Consider the following 21,634-nt stretch of genomic DNA (forward strand, 5'->3'; position numbering starts at 1 on the left):
CCTGTGGGAGGAGGTCGGCTGGGTGTCATCGACATCAAGAAGAGAGGAACGACGCAAGGAGGAGAGAGGGAACAGTCGGGGAGAGAGGGAGCGCAGGGGGATCAGGGAGAGAGAAAAAAGAAAGGGGGGGTGCCGGGTTGGATCCAGTCGGATCTAACTTAGATACAATTTTTTTTTCTTTTCTTTTTTTTAAAGTGTCGTGTCTTACACTAACCCTTTTTTCTCTAAAACCCTCAGCATTGTTCTTCTCTCCTAGCTGTGATTCTCATGATTTTTTTGTTATATTTCGATGACGTTTCAATATCTTTCACATCGACTTCCCAGGTTAAGTCAAAATGTGAGAATTTAATAACCCCATGAATATTTGTGTTTGGTTGTTGTTGTGGATATTATTTGTATATTTTTGTATATTTTTTTTAATATTTATCATCAAATTTACCATTTAGGGTTTACTATGTTTAGGGTTATATATATATGTTTATATTGTAGATGATTTATGTTTTTTTCTTTAGTTAATATTCGATGTTTTTGTTTTGGTGTAATAAGGTTAGGGTTTACTGTGCACAAGCATTTAATAGGGTTTTTCAGAGTGGTTATTGTAGGTAGTTGTGTTAATTTAATGTATGAAGTACATATTAATAATTTTTTCTTACATGCTATTTTTATTAGATGAATGATATATTGTGTGGTTGTTAGAGGCAGTTAACGATAGCATCTAAAATTGTTAGACTACACTACTATACCACTGATCACTTTACTTAAAAAAATTTAGTGGTATAAAAAAACAATAGCTATAAAAAATTTATAGCTTTGATATCTCGTAAAACCAAATATGTTAAAGAGTCAATGATCTTTTTATATAGATTTTCTTCGAACCTAGATAGCCAACCTATATAAATGCATGTGTTGGATGATAATGATGATGTATAATTGATGTTATTTAATGACGATATTTACTTAGTTGCTCACAAAGCTAAAGAAGTTGCTTGTGAATGAAATGATGAGAATCTTTTAGAAAATGATTATCTATCTCAGGCACCATCATTCCATCTCAGTCCTTTGGCGAACATCCAACTATAACAAACAATGAATGATATTGATGTCCCAAACATCGAGCTCAGGTACACAGAGAGCATGTAATTTGCTGAACCGATTAGGGATATAGATTTTTGACATGCATGCAATGAAAAACTTTCACGAACAACTGATATTGAACCATGTGAGAAAATCAATGTCAATGATATTGGTCATAGTAATGTATATGACATCCAGCCTTCCAGGGCAGATGACAAAACTAGGTAAAAGTTATAAAACTTTGTAATTTATGCTTAAGATGTAGGTGTGATGATGGATGATATATTTGTATGGTTAATCTTGAAAGTTGAAAATATAAAAATGTTGCATGCATGAAAGCAAAGAAAGCAATAGATACGATGAATTTTGATTTAGTTTATGCAATGCAACAATAAATTAATGGTAGCAGCAATGTTGTTGACAATATAAAATCAAATGATATCGATGATGAAATGATAAGAGATGACCACGACACTGATGGCATTAGATAAATAATGGTGGTTGAAAACATTACACAAATGGCAATTGGGAAGTCAAACCCTTGGTATGATTGTATAAGCTATATGAACATTTGTTGGGCAATATAACTTTTTTATATTTTTACACTAATGAGACATGGTTGAACATATCTTTGTTCAATGGATTCTCATACAATGAAGAGCAATTGAAAATTATCAAAGCGAAGGCATCTCAATTATATGATGAGTTGCATAATGAAAAATTTAATGATTGTGAACATTTTCAGTGACTAATAATTAGATCAAACAATCGAGAAATTATTCTTGGCAAAAGATTTAATGATCTTCAATACTATCATGAGTTTTTGAAGGATCATGTGATCATGAATAACTATAAAGCAAAATTCATGAAGAGTAGCAATAACAAAATCATTGTTGTATGCATGAGAAAAAACCTGTATACTATGATAGATTTTTTCTAAAATATTCATTGCACAAAGGTGCGCAGAGCAACATTCTTTTAAACGAATAAGCATGAAGGTGGACATATATGTGGTGGATCATTGGACAACCTTATAGTGAAAAAAGTAGCTTTCAATTGAAATTCAGGCGTTATTTACAAATGCATACATGATAACTCAAAGATAACTCCAAGAGAAATAATAAATAACAACAATCACGATGAAGGTTTGAAAATTACTTACAAGTAAGCATGACGTAGATGGTAATGGATGAGGGAGGCGCTATATGGTTCATTTGAATAGTCTTTCAGGATGCTTTCTGCCTATTTGGATAATTTTATGAAGGAAAATCGAGGATCGCTAAGGTATATTTAGTTCGATTCAATTACTTATTTTTATCCTTTTGTTCATGCATTGATGAATTTTTTAAAGAATGTCCTCCAGTTTTTATGATAGATATCACATTCTTAAAAGAAAGATAGTATTAATCCTTGTGGTGAGATGTTTTTTATAGCATTTACAACTTTGGAAAAGAAATCGAAGGATTCATGGACATGGTTTTTAGAGCAAGTGAAGAAAGAGTTCATTGTCTTCGACAATTATAAAGTAGGCATGAAGGTCTAAAAAATGTTGTCTTCCACACATGGCCTACATGTTATGTTGGATATTGCATGAAACACATGACAGAGAACTTTTGTAAGAATTTTTGTTTACCACTAAATGCTCTTTGGTGGAGCACAACCTGAGCAACCATGAGACAATAATGCAATTATTTTCTTCAAAAAGTCTAAAGCACTGCATATCATTATATTGCTACTAACATGAATCTGAAACATTAGACTAACAATCACTTTTCAGCAAAAAGATATGGGTGATTAATATCTAATATAACAGAGTGCTTCGTTTCATAGATTCTCACCATACATGACAATCTCTTAATTCTTTTTATTAAGAAGCTTTGTCTTATGCTGATAAAACTTTTTTAGAAAAGAAAGAAAACTGAGATGCAAATGAGAGGGTGTGATACCTGGTGAGCGTACCGATATATCGTACAAACCTCAAGAGGTCCACCATGCGAAGTATAAAATGATCATTTTAAATGCGAACATTTGCTATTTTGGACATCAGGCAAATTTTAAAAATTCTAAGATTTTTTGAGAAATATATCATTTTTATCATAAAGTACGATCATTTTTTGTTAAAATAATCAGTAAAAAGCTATTGTATATTTTGACATGCTAAATCGATGTCACAAATCTTGGAATATGGGAAAAACTTTGCATGGAAAACCCTTGCAATTTAACTTTTCATGATGGAGTCTAGGAAAAATTATAAAGAAAATAATTGAAAAACATAAAATGACCTTAAACAATATATTTATCATATTAACATTGTGATATCTTCATATTTTTAGAATATCATGGCCTTTTAAGCGATTATCATCCATGTGATACCCACAGAGCTGCCTCGGGATGCCGTTCATCTATGTGACAAACGACAACAAGAAAACCATGAAAATTTGCTTGCTGCTTAGATGGGTCCCACAATTTTTTCCAGAGCCATTTATGTTTTAGATAAGGGGCAGCTACATTGGAAATTAAGAATGAACAGTTGAAAACAAATGCCATTCATCATTGATGAACGACATCCAAGGCAGCTCTGACAATATACAGTCAGAGCTACCTCTAACCTGATCCTTTCCACCCTTAAACAAATGGGTCGGGTCAGTCCTTACATTATAATAGGAGTAAAAATGTATCGAATATTCAATCCGATCCCAAACATATTAATTTCTGATTTGTAAACTGTAAGATCCAGTTTGTAAATGTACTGAATCAGAATAGATTCAGAATTGAATTAAGGTTGATCCTTATTTGGATACATTTTTTTTAACATGTAAAGAGCTTGTTTTTGTTCTTTTTTACCATATTCACTAGTACCACATATATTCGGGATCCAATTTCAAACCTACCTCATTGTACCTTATTTTGATGTCGAATCTACTACAAATATACTCTTTGTATTCTGAATCTAGATTCAAATTTGACATGATCCAGCCGAACCCAATTCATTTGGTACATTAAACCCGTGAAATTTATGGAATTCTAAATGAATAAAAGTGAAGCATTTATATGAAATAATGAGATTTTATGTTATGCAATACAATTTTGATGACTTGAGGTTTCTAGAACAAAACCTATAATAAACCCTCAAAAGTGGTATTTGGATCCGGATTTTAGCGAGAACCGATGATCCGACCCAGTTCATGGGGCTAAATGGAAAAAAAAATCCGATGGTTTCAGGATGATAGTGTGAGACCCAAAACACATTTACGGTGAGAGAGTGCAATGTTGAAACAAATGGGAGAAAAATTCACTTAGTAGCGGGCGAGATCCCCCAACGAGGGAAAACGTCTTAATAAGACATAAAGGAATTTCTTTGCAAAAGTAAACACCAAGTGATGGTGTGGTGTTGTGGTAGGACACACGGGTGTGTGAAACCGCAAGCCAAGCTCAAAACCCACTGTGCGCCCATATGGAAATGAAAAACCTTACCTTTTTGCATTAAATCCGGAACAGAACAGAAAGAGCTAAATACAATTTAATCCACACTTTATAACGAAAAACAATATAGCACATGTGGTGGGGTTTGTTGCCCCTTTGGTGGAGGACCTTGGTTCAAAACCCCTTGTGCATGGGTTTTTTCTTCCTTTTTTTACATAAAAAGGTGATATATTTTTTTTACTATAATGAAAGGGGTAAAAAGGTGGGCTGGTAAAAACTTATCTACCTCATAACCCACCTCCCAAAAAAATGTGTGGGAGTTGGCTTGTAGTTCCTCATTTCCAAGAAACATGGGAAATCCCACCAAATGAGGTAGGGGTACCACTAAAGCAACCAACAAAGGTAGTTAGAGAAACTTTTTGCTAAAGGGAAGAGGGGGCAATTTAGGAAATGCTTTGCACTCACCAAAAACGTGGGATGGGGGTGGAGATTTGAGAATTTGAAACTCCCCTAAGAAGGGGGGGGGGGGGATTAAATGAGGAAGTTATGGTGGGGAGCTACACTAGACGACCCACTTCTCTCTCTCTCTCTCTCTCTCTCTCTCTCTCTCTCTCTCTCTCTCTCTCTCTCTCTCTCTCTCTCTCTCTCTCTCCATTTTCATGAGTTTGGACCTCCCTTGTTGGACGTGTAAACCTTCTATTGTTGTGCTAGTGGACCTCCATTAGCGACATGGTGCACTGCTTCAACGAAGATAAGGAAGTGTGGTGGTTGCCATCATGAGTCTCCAAAGAGGTAAGGGGTGTTTTATTTTATATGTACGTGTTAGATGCCCTGCAACACAAATATGTTGCAGTGTCGTCGATTCAAGTATGGACAACACCGTCGACATGGGGTTGTCTGTGTCAGGAAACATGATTGGGTGTGGGCCGAACCTTTGGTTCGTTTAAATGATGAACTATGGGAGCACAACCAACAACCATCATCTTGATGGCCGCAGGGATCACGTGATGTTGTTATAAGTCATGATATAGTGCGTCGGTAAAAAAAAATAGAAACCCAATATTAAACTGGGGTATTGAGAAAGTAGACGTTATATGTTGATTGATGCTTTGAAATGCCAACATATCTGGGTAGGTATGATTGAGTTCTTCTTGTAAGTGGATTCGGTCATTTCATGGGCTGTAATGTCATCTATACATTCACTTTTAGATGCAGACCACATATGATGTGTAGTAAAAAAAAATACAGATATCTATCGGATCCAGAGCAACATGATGTTGTTTCATTTTAGCATCACAAGGGTTGCATTAACAATGCAATGGTCCTTAATTGATCGGGTTAGATACTGACCCCAAATGGGTTCACGTCATTACTTAAACCTGTTTGATTAGGCTTCGGGTTTTGCACTGTGAGCCTTAAATGTTACTCTATTGTTGTTGAGGGTTACTTTTTTTTTATTCTCTTTCTTATCACTACAACAAATCAGTGGATTAGCGACGACTTAATTCCGTCGCTAACCGGCTTAGCGATGGATATCTTCTATCATGAATTTTTTTACGCTAATAAGCGACGGCATATATCCGTCGCCAGTTTCGTCGCTAAGTTGCGATGGAATAACGAACGACAACGTCTGTCGCAAAGCTGTCGTTACTAAACGATGACCTCAATTTGGCGACGGCTTTACAGTCGTCGCTAATCCGTCGCTAACTTATACATCTAGCGATGAATATATCCATCACTAATCCATCGCAAACAAGGAAAAAATTTAAAAAAATTTGAAAATTAAATATCGAGAAAAATTTCTCACACTACAATTGATATTTCCTATACAATTTATATTTCCTGTGAATAAAAAACAAAGTACACATAAAATTACATATAAAAGGAAACAAAAACAATTAATCGTTCCACTTTAAAATTCACAAGTTTTAATTATTTACAATTCAACAATTACATTTTCGAAACAAAAAAAAAGTAGAACAAATTCAACACATTAATCTAATCATCGCCAAGATTTTGTGTGTCTTCTTGTTCATTGCCTTGATCTGTCCCTTCAGCTCCGCTACGCTGATTATCGCCAGCAACCTACATAAGAAAAGAAATGTCAGTATTGATAAACAAAATATATTGAAATAAAAAAAAACTCTATATGTAATTCTATCATGCTCATATGTGCTCTAAGGCAGGCAAAAAACTCTATATGTGATTCTATCATGAATGATGTGTTCTAAGGCAGTCAAAAAACTGAACATGGGATTATAGCATGCTCATATGTGTTCTAAGGCAGTCAGAAAAACTCTATATGTGATTCTACCATGCTCATGTGTGCTCTAAGGCAGACAAAAAATTGTATATGTGATTTTATCATGCTCATATGTGTTCTAAGGCAGTCAAAAAACTGAATATGTGATTATAGCATGCTCATATATGTTCTAAGGCAGTCAAAAAACTGAATATGTGATTATAGCATGCTCATATGTGTTCTAAGGCAGTCAGAAAAACTCTATATGTGATTCTATCATGCTCATATGTGCTCTAAGGCAGACAAAACTTTATATGTGATTCTATCATGCTCATATGTGTTCTTAGGCAGTCAAAAAACTGAATATGTGATTATAGCATGCTCATATGTGTTCTAAGGCAGTCAAAAAACTGAACATGTGATTATAGCATGCTCATATGTGTTCTAAAGCAGTAAAAAAAACTCTATATGTGATTCTATCATACTCATATGTGCTCTAAGGTAGGCAAAAAACTTTATATGTGATTCTATCATGCTCACATGTGTTCTAAGGCAGTCAGAAAAACTCTATATGTGATTCTACCATGCTCATATGTGCTCTAAGGCAAGCAAAAAGTTGTATATGTGATTTTATCATGCTCATATGTGTTCTAAGGCAGTAAAAAAACTGAATATGTGATTATAGCATGCTAATATGTGTTCTAAGGCAGACAAAAAACTGAATATGTGATTATAGCATGATCATATGCGTTCTGAAGCAGTCAAAAAAACTCTATATGTGATTCTATCATGCTCATATGTGCTCTAAGACAGGCAAAAAACTTTATATGTGATTCTATCATACTCATATGTGTTCTAAGGCAGTCAGAAAAACTCTATATGTGATTCTACCATGCTCATATGTGCTCTAAGGCAGGCAAAAAACTGTATATGTGATTTTATCATGCTCATATGTGTTCTAAGGCAGTTAAAAAACAGAATATGTGATTATAGCATGCTCATATGTGTTCTAAGGCTGTCAAAAAACTGAATATGTGATTATAGCATGCTCATATGTGTTCTAAAGCAGTCAAAAAAATAATATATGTGATTCTATCATGCTCATATGTGCTCTAAGGCAGGCAAAAAACTGTATGTGATTTTATCATGCTCATATGTGTTCTAAGGCAGTTAAAAAACAGAATATGTGATTATAGCATGCTCATATGTGTTCTAAGGCTGTCAAAAAACTGAATATGTGATTATAGCATGCTCATATGTGTTCTAAAGCAGTCAAAAAAATAATATATGTGATTCTATCATGCTCATATGTGCTCTAAGGCAAGCAAAAAACTTTATATGTGATTCTATCATGCTCATATGTGTTCTAAGGCAGTAAAAAAAACTCTATATGTGATTCTATCATGCTCATATGTGCTCTAAGGCAGACAAAAAACTCTATATGTGATTCTATCATGAATTATATGTCTTCTAAGGCAGTAAAAAAACTCTATATGTGATTATATCATGCTCATATGTGTTTTAAGGCAGTCAGAAAAACTCTATATGTGATTCTACCATGCTCATATGTGCTCTAAGGCAGGCAAAAAGCTGTATATGTGATTCTATCATGCTCATATGTGTTCTAAGGTAGTAAAAATATTATACTGAAATATTATATAAAAGGTCAGTACTGATAAACAAAATATATTGAAATAAATTATATCCAATGCACCCAAGTTAAGACAATCAAAGTTACATGAAATCTAACGACATGCAATATATTACATGAAACTTTCATACCTGAGAGGCACCTGCAATTGAAGTTCCCCTGTTCAGCAAAAAACTATTGAACTCAAATTGAAAAACGTCGGCGATGGTTTCATGAAAGTAGTCACGCATTGTGTCCTTAACGATCTGGCGTACATCATCACCAGAAAAAATAGGATGTTGCTTGGAGCTTATGTCGACGAAAGAAGTCTGTGAGCCGTGACTGGAGGAAGCAATGACAGATGAGGTGTTCATATTACTCTCAAACCCGAACACATGACCCTTTTTGGGTTCACCTGCTGCAGTCACCCATGCTGCAAGATCAAATGATGAATGCTGAGTGGAGTCATCGCCATATCGCTCTACCATCTGTTGCTTATATGCCTCCTACAAAATAATGTTTACAGTATGCATTAACAATTAAGAATTACAATGTTTATGATAACTTGTATATTGCAATGATTATTAATAGAATAAATGCATACCGTTGTCGTTCTCGCCTTCTCTGATACGAAGTCTCCCGTGGTCTTCCGTTTATGTGTTTCAACAAACACATTTTTATATGGTACAATGCCTCCTTTTTCTGCTTCCTGCGAAGTTAAATGATAAAAGATTTAGTTAACAGGTTTGCAACAATACTTATAAAATTGATATTATATATTGATGAGTAACCATTTTCTTCAGGTGGTTCTCAAAAGTCTTAGATCCACCTGTGTGTAGATGGGCTTCGGGCATTTTTGCTCGATTTTGTGCAGCCTTCGCAGAGCGATTTTGAAATGCATCCCCCCCCCCACTTGTCACACATTCCCTCCCAATAATCTTTCCTGATAGTAATAGGGTCATGGCCCTTCCACTGTAATGGATCATCTATTCCACCAGATGATTTTTTTGCTGCAGTATTCATATTGTGCAGCATGTCTGCAAATCGATTGGTAGCCACCTTCTGTCACACCTTCCTTGCATCATGTTTCTCCACCGTAGTCGCGAAGCAATTCAAAGCCTATATATATTTTCAAAAAGTTAGTAGACATGACTATAAAAAAAATTTAAATATGAAACACATTAACTATGACAAACAACTGATACCGTGAATGAGGACCACAATCTGTCTATCACCTCTTTTGGATACTCTTTCCATTGAGCGAACGATCCTGGTAGATATTGAAGAAGTGAATTCTTAATCTCGCATACTACTTCTTGTGGCTCAAACCTCGTGTTGCACATGATTTTGTACATAGTAAATATCAATATAAAATATTTATAAGATATGCAATAAGTGAAAACGAAATACTTATGGTCGATTATCGATATACACTATTCGAATGAGTCTTCTTGTGCCAGACTGAGAAGACCCTGCATCCTGTGTTGGCTCCTGACTTGTGTGATCAACTGGTGTAGGTGGGTCATGTACAGGCGAAACATCATCAGTAAAAAAATACGTTAGAAATTCTCAGAATACGCATTTCAACTAATCAAGCATCCAATTAGTTAAATGATATACCTATCACAGGAGCCCGTGAAGATGAAGGCTGGGTCTGACTACTACTGGATGAACGACCACTGTAAGCTCCACGAACCATATTCTAACAAATAAAAAATGGCATATAATACATTCAAATAATTTGCATCAAGTATTACAATACATTCAAATCATTCATATCAAGTATTGCAATATATCCAAATTATCAAACACATTTTCTCCACATGCATCACATCCAAATTATGTCGTATCCATAGGGTCGGTCAATATGGTAGTTCCCAAAAAATAGATTTCTTTGTCCAATTGTGATCCTTCCCAAATTCACGGAAGGGTGTAGGACAACGGGTATCTGTTAATACATCTGGAAAGTATCACAATCTTCTTAGAATCTCTATGCCAAACAATCTTGTGGATGAACCTTCCATTTCAGTTGTGCCTGCTCTAAACACATTCCTTTGTCGTTGGAACGGATGGTCGCTGGGTGGAAATCGACGATGGCATTCAAACCAGCAAGGCTTCCTTCTATGCATCAATCTAAAAGCTTTGGTATCCTCCATGCAGTACGGACATGCCAACCTCTCATTTGTGCTCCAACCAGATAACATACCATATGAAGGGAAGTCACTGATTGTCCATAGAACAACGGCCTTCATATTGAATTTTTGTTTTTTGTGGGCATCATACGTGGTAACATCGTCATCCCACAATACTTTTAGTTCATTAATCAATGGCCTTAAATATACATCAAAATTTTGGTCAGGTGAGGTCGGACCAGAGATCAACATAGACAAGAAAAGATTTGGACGCTTTATACACAAGCTTGGTGGAAGGTTGTATGGAGTTACAAATACTGGCCAGCATGAGTATGAAGTTGATCTACCCTCAAATGGATTAAATCCATCTGTACATAGACCGAGTTTAATATTTCTCACTTCCAATGCGAAGTTCTGATGAGTACGATCAAAGTGCTTTCAAGCTTCAGCGTCAACAGGATGCGTGATCTTGTCTTCATCGTGTCAAACTTTATTTGCATGTCATCTCATGTGTTTAACTGTCCTTGAAGACATATACAATCGTTGCAATCTAGAAGTGATAGGAAAATAGCAGAGCGACTTGTGTAAAACTTCCTTTGATCTCGTGCTACCATTGCCTCTTGTCTTTGGCTTGAACCGAGGATGCCCACATGATGGACATGATATGTTATTTTCCTAATTCTTGAAATACAACATGAGTGATTTAGACAAGCATCAATCTTTTTATACCCCATACCTAGAGCGTTGACCATAACTTTCGCACGATAGAAATTTTTTGACAATTTCTCATCTTTGGGCAACATACTCTTCACAATCATGCACAAATGGTCAAAACATGATTGACTCAAATTATACTCGGACTTCAAATTCATTAGTTGAAGAACTGCAGATAAGATAGTGTGACTCTCGCAACTGTTCCAAAGTGGCTTATCAGCATCTCTAAGTAAATCATAAAATCTACTAGCTGCATCGTTTGGTGAATTCTTCATCTACTGCAGTTCTTACATCACTAAGACTCATAGCAGAACCCAGTTATATTCATGCGGCATCAAATGTTAAATTCATATATGGATTATCGTGCACCATATTCACCCGTGCATCAAAATTCTTTCTAAATTCTTCTTCATAAAACGTCTAATTCTGATAATCACTCACAAAACCCTTCCTGTATAGGTGATGTCTAACGCCATGAGGTTCTACAAATCGATTATTCTTACAAATCTTGCAGGGACACCTAATCTGACCTGTGTGATCCACTGTACTGACACTTGCCGTTGCAAATTCAATAAAACTTTCAACACCATTCATATATTCAAGCGATAACTCATTGTCCACTATTTTACGGTACATCCATTCACGGTTTGCAGTCATTTTGTCGTATGATGTTACGAATAGTATCCTAACCAGTTAAAAGAGAACCATCAGAATGCTATGATAAAGAAAATATCAAATTTATCATGCAATATATGATGTCATACAATCACAATAATTATGATGCATGCATTGATAACTTAATATTTTCATGTGCAAACTATTCATGACACAATACATTCATGTGAAGCATGCTTTTATTATACAATTTCACATGGAAGTCATAATCAAATTGAAAGTAACTACATGCAAGCATGAATACAATCACATCAAACATTGCAATACATTGAAATCATTCATATCAAACAAATGTCAAACATGTACCTACAGCAAACACACTTCAATATCCCGCTAACTACTACCATGCCTAGCATAGAATTCGTACTCAAAAAATAAGAACACTTCTATTCTTATACATTAAAATCATGCTCAGCGTGATCTCTGAACTCTAACAAAGCGGTCTTAGATATCAACAACTAAGTGAATGTGTGAACAATAAACTGTTACATCCAATAAATTAAATAACATGTGATGTGCTTGCATCACTTACTCACCATGGGTATTTACCCGATTTGCATTATTTTTGTCACTTACTTACCACAGGTGGCAGGGCACAAGCGAGTTTCGTTGAGAAATCTGCAAAAAGCATTGTGTTAAAATGAAGTCACCACCTGCCAAAAAAAAAATCGAGGCAAATAAAAAAATCTTGCATAGGCCTTTTATCTAAAAAAAGTGGCCCTTCCAGAAGTCGGACTTTGGTGCACGTATTAGCTCTAGCTTTACTAGAGTTATCCGAGTAGCAGGAACCATCAAACAAACTATAATTGATTTAATGAGTCATTCGCAGTTTCATAGAATAATGCAGTTTCACATAACGCAGGGGGCGACCCCCCTGCCGGAAACGCAGGGGGGCGACCCCTTTGCTTGCCAGAAACACAAAGGGGGCGACCCCCTGCCTGTCGGAAACGCAGGGGGCGATCCCCTACCGGAAACGCAGGGGGGCGCCCCCCTGCCGAAAATGCAGGGGTCGACCCCCTGCCGGAAACGCAGGGGGTCGACCCTCTGCCGAAAACGCAGGGGGGGCGACCCCCTGCACCCTGCTGCCAGAAACGTAGGGGGTCGACCCTCTGCCTGCTGAAAACGCAGGGGGGGCGACCCCCTATGCCCTGCTGCTGGAAACGCAGGGGGGGGGCGACCCCCTATGCCCTGCTGCTGGAAACGCAAGGGGTCGACCCCCTGCCGAAAACGTAGGGGGTCAACCCCCTGCCGGAAATGCATGGGGGGTCGACCTCCTACCGACGAAAACGCAGGGGGGTCGACCCTCTGCCGACGGAAACGCAGGGGGGTCGACCCCTTGCCGACAGAAACATTTACCTGCGTGTTGACGGGCGACAGCGAGAGGCTGACAGGGAGCGGTGGGGGCCGGAGAGAGGCTGACGGGCGGCGGGAGGAAGAGGGCGGCAGGATGGAGAGGGCGGCGAGCGAGAGCAGTGGAAGAGGCAGCGAAACAGGAAAAGAGAAAGAGGGTTGGGATTAGGGATTTACGCGACGGCTTAGCGACAGAATTATTCTGTCGCTATGCCGTCGTAAATCAAAATACAAAAATAGCAACAGAATCTATTTTGTCGCCAAATCTGTCGCTAAATAGCGATGGAATAGATTATGTTGCAAAATACGTCACTAAATGGTGCGACTATTACGACAAAACCTTCTGTCGCAAAACCCGTCCCTAATTAGCGGCGGTGTTTGCGACGGAATCTATTCCATCGCAATTTTCGTAAATATTATTCATTTTAGCGACAGATTTGTTTCTCTCGTTAATTTGTCTCTAGTTAGTGATGGAATTATTCTGTCGCTAATTCCATATTTTCTTATAGTGTATGGATTTAACATCAGCCAATACCTACCAGATGACTTCCAAATAACTAGTTAATACATTAATTCATCTCACAGGATTTTTGAAGCCTGTAGCTTTTAGTTTCGCCTCACATTTCTTGAAAAAAAATGACCTGTTGTAAAACATCCCACACGGTAAAGAAAAAAATGCTGGGATGTTTTCACTGAAACATCAAACCTATTCTGGGCGTTATCAGATTGCTAGAATTTTTCTGAAAATGCTAGTAGTAGACAAGTTTGTAAGGAATCTATTTCTGAAAAAAAAAATGCGTGACCATGAGACAACGATCTACTAACCTCCGAATATATTTTTTAGCATGTACCTTATTGCAATGTATTCAGAAGTCGGTTGTCGATCTGAAAAATACAATGGTATTCTATGTATGACTATGATGTAGTTGAAGTAACGATTAAAAAGATGGGTCTGGATTTCCTGCCCATCATTTCTTTCATTTTCGTTTATTGGGTGCCAATATTCTTATTATTGATCTGGTATTTTTTTTTAGTAAAAAGACCTAGTTGTATAAAAAACAAAAAACAAAAAAACATGAGACCCATGTGTTAGAGGTATTGATGTTGTTGTGTGGTTACCGAGATCCATTTTTGTCTCACTTGTTTGCTTTGCTTAAAATTTTACATTGTTGAGAGCATAAGTCGGAACACACACCACCCACACACTCACATGATTTGTCAAAAGGAGGAAAACAAAACTGGGTGATCCAGCGTAGTTACCTGACGTGTCTGGGTAATGTATCAACGTTCTATGAGAACGAAAGTGTTGATGGTATAAAAAAAACATGTGACCATGATGCAACGATCTACTAACATCAGATTTTTTTTCGAGCAAGTGCATTATTGCTATGTATTCAGAAGTTCGGGTAGCATATATATATATATATCACATGCATAACTAGGGCTACCTCCGTGCAACCTAGTTGGTTGGATCGAGGGATTTCGTCCCTCTCTAGCCTTGGGATTCAGGGATGTGGTGGCAATGGCGTTAGTCGCTGCTCATATTGGTCACCCATCCATAAAGGCCTACAGTGACCTGCTAGATTCGACTATAGCGTTGTACCACTAACATGGGTGCACCAGAGAACGGATAACCCCATTCAAGTGCTAGTTGAGCCTTGCACACATAAGTGGCAGGTGGACTCCTCAACAAATTCTAGCATCGATCAACATGTCTCGTTGACGATGTCACTTGGTGGTTGCCACACGGCCATGGCGTGGACGTGCTTAGGGCAGCCCGACGTAGTGTGTGAAGTCCATGTGACTTCAATCCAAGTACATATAAAGAAAGAAATGTGTATATAAAAGATAAACAAAGCTTGCCGTGAATATGGCATTGTTTGTGGGTACGAATGCATACGCCATAGCTCAGAAAATGAATGTTCAAATGTGGGCTCTGAGTCGAACCGAGTTCTGAGAAATATACATTGTTGGGCAGTGCCTTTGAGATGCCCCAAATGGTAAGATGCATACTATGTGCTTGAACCAAACACAGGTTCAGAATTTAGGAAATCCCTTGTGGTGTGATGTCTCGCATAAGAAAATAAATGAATAATAAAAATGTATGCATAATCATAAAGTTTACGAGACTCTGGGTATACCTGAAAGATGGTATATGTTACCAGACTCTCTGGGCTCTGGGTACACTTGAAAGATGGTGTATGTTACTGGACTTCTCATGGTGCGATGGCTCACACAAAAACATAAATGAAAAATATAAATGTATGCATAGATATAAAATTTTTGAGATTCTGGGTATACCTGAAAGACGATATATGTTACTGGATTCTCTTGGCTTTGGGTACACCTAAAAGATGACATATGTTACCAGACCCGTGGTCTACCTTGGAGAGGGTAGGTGGTACAAGCTTCGTAGGACAATTGAGTTTTTTTGTGAGAGCTAGGCGTCTCACCTGGTCCCCAGTCCATGAAGTTAGGGGGTCAGGACTACCAATGCATCCTAGGTGGTAGATCCAAGACTTCTGCAGAAGTGTCTAGGGTGCATCCTAATTTCTTGTTCTAGCCACTAGGGAGTTCTCTCTCGGTCATGGACCGTCTCCTTTGGATATTCGTACGGCTAGTCATACAGGTTATTAATTAATAGACCTCTGTATGGTCTCGATTTGCTACGAGGTCTATGCCTGTGCGTACCCACAGGGTAAAAATAAGATAAATATTAAATAATTTAAGTTGACTGAAAACTTATTCCTGAAGAATTGTGAAGTGTTGATATGACATTTGTAGAACTTGTGAAACTACAATTTATGTTAGTATGAATAAATGTACCTTTAGTCCAGTTATCTCTCATATTGTATCATAAAGTAGAAAGCATGTTTATTTTCTTAGATTAATGCAAATTACCTGCTAGCTATAACTTTAGATGTTTGCACATATTTGTACACAGGACACTGAGCACCACATATAAATATGATGCTTCTTACCCAGACAGGAGATTCTGACCCTTCTACTTTAAATGTTTTTCAGGTAACGAGTAATTTAGAGCATCGGAGCGTCGTTCTGGATCGGGTCAAGAGATCTCCATTATTTAGTGTTTTTGTTTATGTTGGACTCTGATTAGTGTAGTTACTTTTAATTGATGTAATGGATATCTTAAGTGGATAAATAAAATTATTCAGTATTTGCTTCATATCTCACCTGTAATGTGCCCAACTCTTTGTCCTTATCATTTCCAGTGTTTCAAAAAAAAAATCCAATTTTTTTACTATAAAAGTTGGGGCGTTACAACTTTGGTATCAGAGCCATACTAAATAATTGGAGATCTTGGCTATTCCAACGACTATGATGACTCTGTAAGTATGATATAATATGATCTAGTTACGTAGAAAGTAAAATAGTAACTTATATTGCAACTTTTATGGGGTTACAAATCGAGGTTGGTAAGGATTCCATTTGTCTTATTTAATTGGTTATCCACATAGATGACGTGGTCAAACCGCTGCAACGACATCATGCAAATACTGCAAGGTCTGACTGAGGTGGTTGGCCAGCATCCCTCGACTATGCAACAAATGGGCACCAATTTGCACCAGGTAGCCCACGAGAAGAGTACGAACGACGGAGCTATGTTCCATAAGAAATTCATGGACATGGACCCTCCTGCTTTCCCCGAAAAAATGGATCCGGAAGTGGCCGAAAGTTGGATTCAGGAGATCGCGCACATCTTTCGCGTACTGGAAGTACCCAAGGAACGACGAGTGGATTTTGGGACTTATCGTCTCAAGGATCATGCTGAGAAGTGGTGGGAAACCATCAGGGCAGTCAAGTTTCAGGACGGTCCCGTATCTTGGCCGGAGTTCGTGGAGGCATTCAATACCACCTATTTTCTCAAGCACGAGAGAGCAAAGAAGATACATGAGTTCTTGGACTTGCAACAGAGCGTGATGCCCCTAGCCGACTACATCACTAAGTTCCACAGTTTGGAACGCTATTGCCCAAACGTGTACATATCGAATGTGGATAGGGCAATGAAGTTTGCTCGAGGATTGAAGACGGGCTTGAGAAACCGTCTATATACTCGAGGGCCCAAAAACCTTGATGAGGCTATTCAGGTAAAAGACCATTTCCCTTTGTGTTATAAGTTGAGTAAAACTTATAACGATATTGTTAACCATTATTTAGTAATGGATTGTTCCTGTCTATCCTAGATACATAGATTGCGACTCTCCTTGACGATGACTGGAAGGAGGGACAGAGGTCGCAGAAGAATAAAATCAGGGTTCAAAAACCCAAATTCAAGAAGAAGTTTGGTGGGAGGCGATTCCACCCTTAGAACAAGAAGCCAAGGCACGAGAATTGCACCAAACCCAAGCCAAGACAGAATCAAAGGTGTCAGAAGTGCAATCGCTTTTACCCTGGACAATAGTGTCCCCGAGAGATAGAAGGGTGTCTCTACTTTGGAAAGATGGGGTACTACATCAAGGAGTGCTAGAAGAAAATGACCGATGATACACGTTGTGACACTAAAAGACAACAGCCTTAGCAACACCATGCACCGCCACCACAGCCACAGGCAGCCCCACAACACGTAGCGGGACGCGTGTATGCCACCACAGTTGATCAATTGGAGAAGGGGGACTTAGTTCAAGGTACAATGTTTATTTTCGGCCAAGTTGCTCTAATATTGTTTGACTGTGGAGCTTCTCATTCCTTCATTTCTTTATATTTTGCAAAATAACTTATAATCCCCACAGAATCATTGAATAAAAAACAAGTAATATATAACCCTATAGGATTCAATGAAATTTGTGTGAACTACATGCCAGAAGTAGAAGTTATTTTAGGAGAACACAATTTACCTGCCAACATAATCATACTTGATATGACCGAATATGATGTCATACTGAGTATGAATTGGCTCTTTGAACACTATATTAGAGTTCTCTGTAGAGAAGGGAAAATAATTTTGTCTCAGCCGGATATGCCAGAAGTTGAATTCTGACTTGCAAGACCTCGAATAAAGAAAAGAGTTATTTCGACCCTCAAGGCCCAGAAGTATCTCCGTTAGGGAGATATGACTTTCCTAGTCAGTATGATCGGAGGAGAAATGAAGTCAACTCCGATTGAGGATCTGAAAATCGTCCGCGATTTTGCCGATGTATTTCCAGAAGAACTTTCTGGATTTTCTCATCAGCGGGAAGTTGAGTTCGGGATCAAACTGATGCCAGGTACGAAGCCAATATCAAGAGCACCCTATCGGATGACACCAGCAGAGTTGGAAGAATTAAAAAAGCAGTTGTAGGAGCTGATGGAGCACTGTTTTGTGCGACCAAGCACATCTCCATGGGGAGCACCGATCATGTTTGTGAAAAAGAAAGACATGTCTATAAGACTATGCATAGACTATAGAATGTTGAATCAAGTAACTGTAAAGAACAAATATTCTCTACCTCGTATTGAGGATTTGTTTAACCAATTAAAAAGGGCAAAGGTCTTCTCAAATATCGATTTGAGATCGGGATATCACCAGTTGAGAATAAAGGATGAAGATATCCCTAAGTCAGCATTCAGAACCAGCTATGGGCATTATGAGTTCGTGGTGATGCCATTCAGACTCACAAATGCTCCAGCAACGTTCATGAACCTGATGAATCGGGTATTCAGGCCATACTTGGACTCTTTTGTCATAATCTTCATTGATGACATACTGATATACTCGAAAAATGCAGAGAAACACAAAGAACATCTGAAAATCATTTTGGAAACCCTCTGGACACATCAACTATATGCCAAGTTCTCGAAATATGAATTTTGGCTTAAAGAAGTCATGTTCCTTTGGCATGTGATCTCGAAAGACGGAGTCTTAGTGGATCCTGCCAAGGTTGAGGCTGTTATGAATTGGTAACAACCAAAGAACGTCAGCGAAATCCGTAGCTTCCTAGGATTAGTTGGCTACTATAGGCGATTCATTCAAAACTTCTTCCGAATCGCTATGCCAATGACAAAGCTCCTACGGAAATGGGTGAAGTTCGAATGAAACCAGAAGAGTAAAGAAAGCTTCCAAACTCTTAAAGTTAAGCTTACCACAACTCTTGTGTTAGCCTTACCATCTGGAAGCGGAGGATTCGTAGTGTACACAGACGCTTCTGGTACCGGGTTGGGTTGTGTGTTGATGCAACACAACAAGGTCATTGCCTATGCATCACGACAACTGAAGACTCATGAGAGAAATTATCCCACTCACGACCTGGAGTTGGCGGCAGTGGTTTTCACTTTGAAAGTTTGGAGACACTATCTATATGGGGAGCAGTTTGAAGTCTTCACTAATCACAAGAGCTTGAAGTACCTGTTTTCCCAAAAGGAACTCAATATGCGACAAAGAAGGTGGCTCGAGTTCATTAAGGACTACGAGTTTACAATCTCGTACCATCTTGAGAAAACAAATGTTGTTGCTGATGCCCTTAGTCGCAAGGCCGGGGGAAATCTTTCTAGCCTGGTAAGTCTTGAATGGAAAATGATTTCTGAGTTCACATAATGGAGACCTTTCTCCAACGATCAAGGCGTACTTAGGCTGTCTAGCCTGATGGTACGATCGAAACTGTAAGAGCGGATCATGATTAAGCAAAAAAAAGACTTATAGTACGGGAAGGTGGAGGCATTGGCGTTGCAAGAAGACACCGTTTTTCAGTGCAAGGAGGATGAAAGTATATGGTTTAAGGATCGACTATGGGTACCGAGCGATCCAGAGACCAGAGAAGAGTTATTAGCAGAGGCACATAAGAGCAAGTATACCATTCACCCTGGCAGTACCAAGATGTTCAAAGATCTACAATACAGGTATTGGTGGAATGAAATGAAGCGCGATGTTGCAAGATACGTTGCAAGGTGCTTGACGTGTCAACAAATCAAGATTGAGCATCAAAGGTTGGGAGGAAATACATTCAAGATCCGTTACACGTGATTCAGTTTGAGGACATCAGTGTGCAGGAAGATCTGACCGTAGAAGAGAGACTGATCGAAATCATAGATCGCAGTCAGCGGGTGATGCGAAACAAGATCATCCCATTAGTCAAAATGAGATGGAGACATCATGGCTTAGAAGAATGCACGTGACAGCAATGAAGGACAAGTACCCTCAATTGTTTGATCGATATGTATTGCAAATTTTGCGGACGAAATTTCTTTTTAGAGGGGAAGGATGTAAAACCCGTGAAATTTATGAAATTCTAAATGAATAAAAGTGAAGTGTTTATGTGAAATAGTGAGATTTTATGTTATGCAATACAATTTTGATTACTTGAGGTTTCTAGAACGAAACCGGTAACAAACCCTCGAAAGTGGTATTTGGATCCGGATCTTAGCAAAAATCGATGATCCGACCCGGTTCACGGGGCTAAATGAAAAAAAAAATCTGATAGTTCTAGGATGATAGTGTGAGACCCAAAACACATTTAAGGTGAGAGAGTGCAAGGTTTTGAACTTGGGTTGCGGCTCCGTACACCTGTGTCCTACCACACGTGTAATTTAGAGCATCGGGGAGTCGTTCTTGATCGGGTCAAGAGATCTCCATTATTTAGTATTTTTGTTTATGTTGGACTCTCATTAGTGTATTTACTTTTAATTGATGTAATGGATATCTTAAGTGGATAAATAGAATTATTCAGTATTTGCTTCATATCTCACCTGTAATGTGCCAAACTCTTTGTCTTTCTCATTTTCGCTGTTTTTAAAAAAAAAATCTAAAATTTTTACTATAAAAGTTGGGGCGCTACACCCGACCTGGACCAAACCCTATAGGGTTCAGATATGATCACACATAAGAAGACTTGAGTCCGGACCCAAAGGTCCGATTAATACATGGACCCAGGTATAGTTTGTGAAATGTTATACCAGACCGAGGACTGACCCGAGTTCCCATTAAGACCCACAAATTTTCAGTGCAAAAATGCTAAAAATATTATTTTATCATGTATGATCCGGGTCTGGTTCATGTAATTCTTATAGGTCCGAGTATGATTTCTCTTATGGTAAACCTGATTAAACTTGGGTTTAGACCCGATATCATACCCAAAAAACTAAGTGTAGTTCCACCTTGGTCCCAACCAAACCCAAACCATTGACACTAGTAGTGGCAGTTGGAGTAAAAGCTATGTCACAACGATGCAAGGACACGGGGATGCATGACGCGGGTTCAAATTTTGATTTTTTTTTAGAAAATAGGGCACAAAGTCATGATTTTTTTTAAAAATTTTAATAAATAAACTATTTCTTTTTTTATATCCTAATGTTAAAACATGCATTTTTATTAAAATAATACTTTAAAACATTAAAAAACAATAAAATAATATTGAAATATTCATTATACGTGTCCGTGTGTATGTGTTCAAACGTGACTGC

General features: G+C 38.0%; 1 protein-coding gene across 1 annotated transcript; it reads left to right on the top strand.

The window, feature by feature from the left end:
- Positions 1–16,719: 16,719 nt before the first annotated feature.
- LOC149828074 (uncharacterized) lies at positions 16,720–17,570 on the top strand. Its single transcript, XM_090018623.1, has 2 exons — positions 16,720–17,349; positions 17,454–17,570. The coding sequence occupies exons 1-2, from the start codon at positions 16,720–16,722 to the stop codon at positions 17,568–17,570; spliced, it is 747 nt and encodes a 248-aa protein (XP_089874749.1).
- Positions 17,571–21,634: the final 4,064 nt, after the last annotated feature.

Source organism: Nuphar pumila, chromosome 10 (genome assembly GCF_984573655.1).
Source record: "Nuphar pumila chromosome 10, dmNupPumi1.hap1.1, whole genome shotgun sequence".
NCBI lineage: Eukaryota > Viridiplantae > Streptophyta > Magnoliopsida > Nymphaeales > Nymphaeaceae > Nuphar > Nuphar pumila.

Coding starts and splice junctions, on each gene's coding strand:
- LOC149828074 (XM_090018623.1), top strand. CDS start 16,720: ATGACGTGGTCAAACCGCTGCAACGACATCATGCAAATACTGCAAGGT. Junction 17,350..17,453: donor ACCTTGATGAGGCTATTCAG/GTAAAAGACCAT, acceptor CTAGATACATAG/ATTGCGACTCTCCTTGACGA.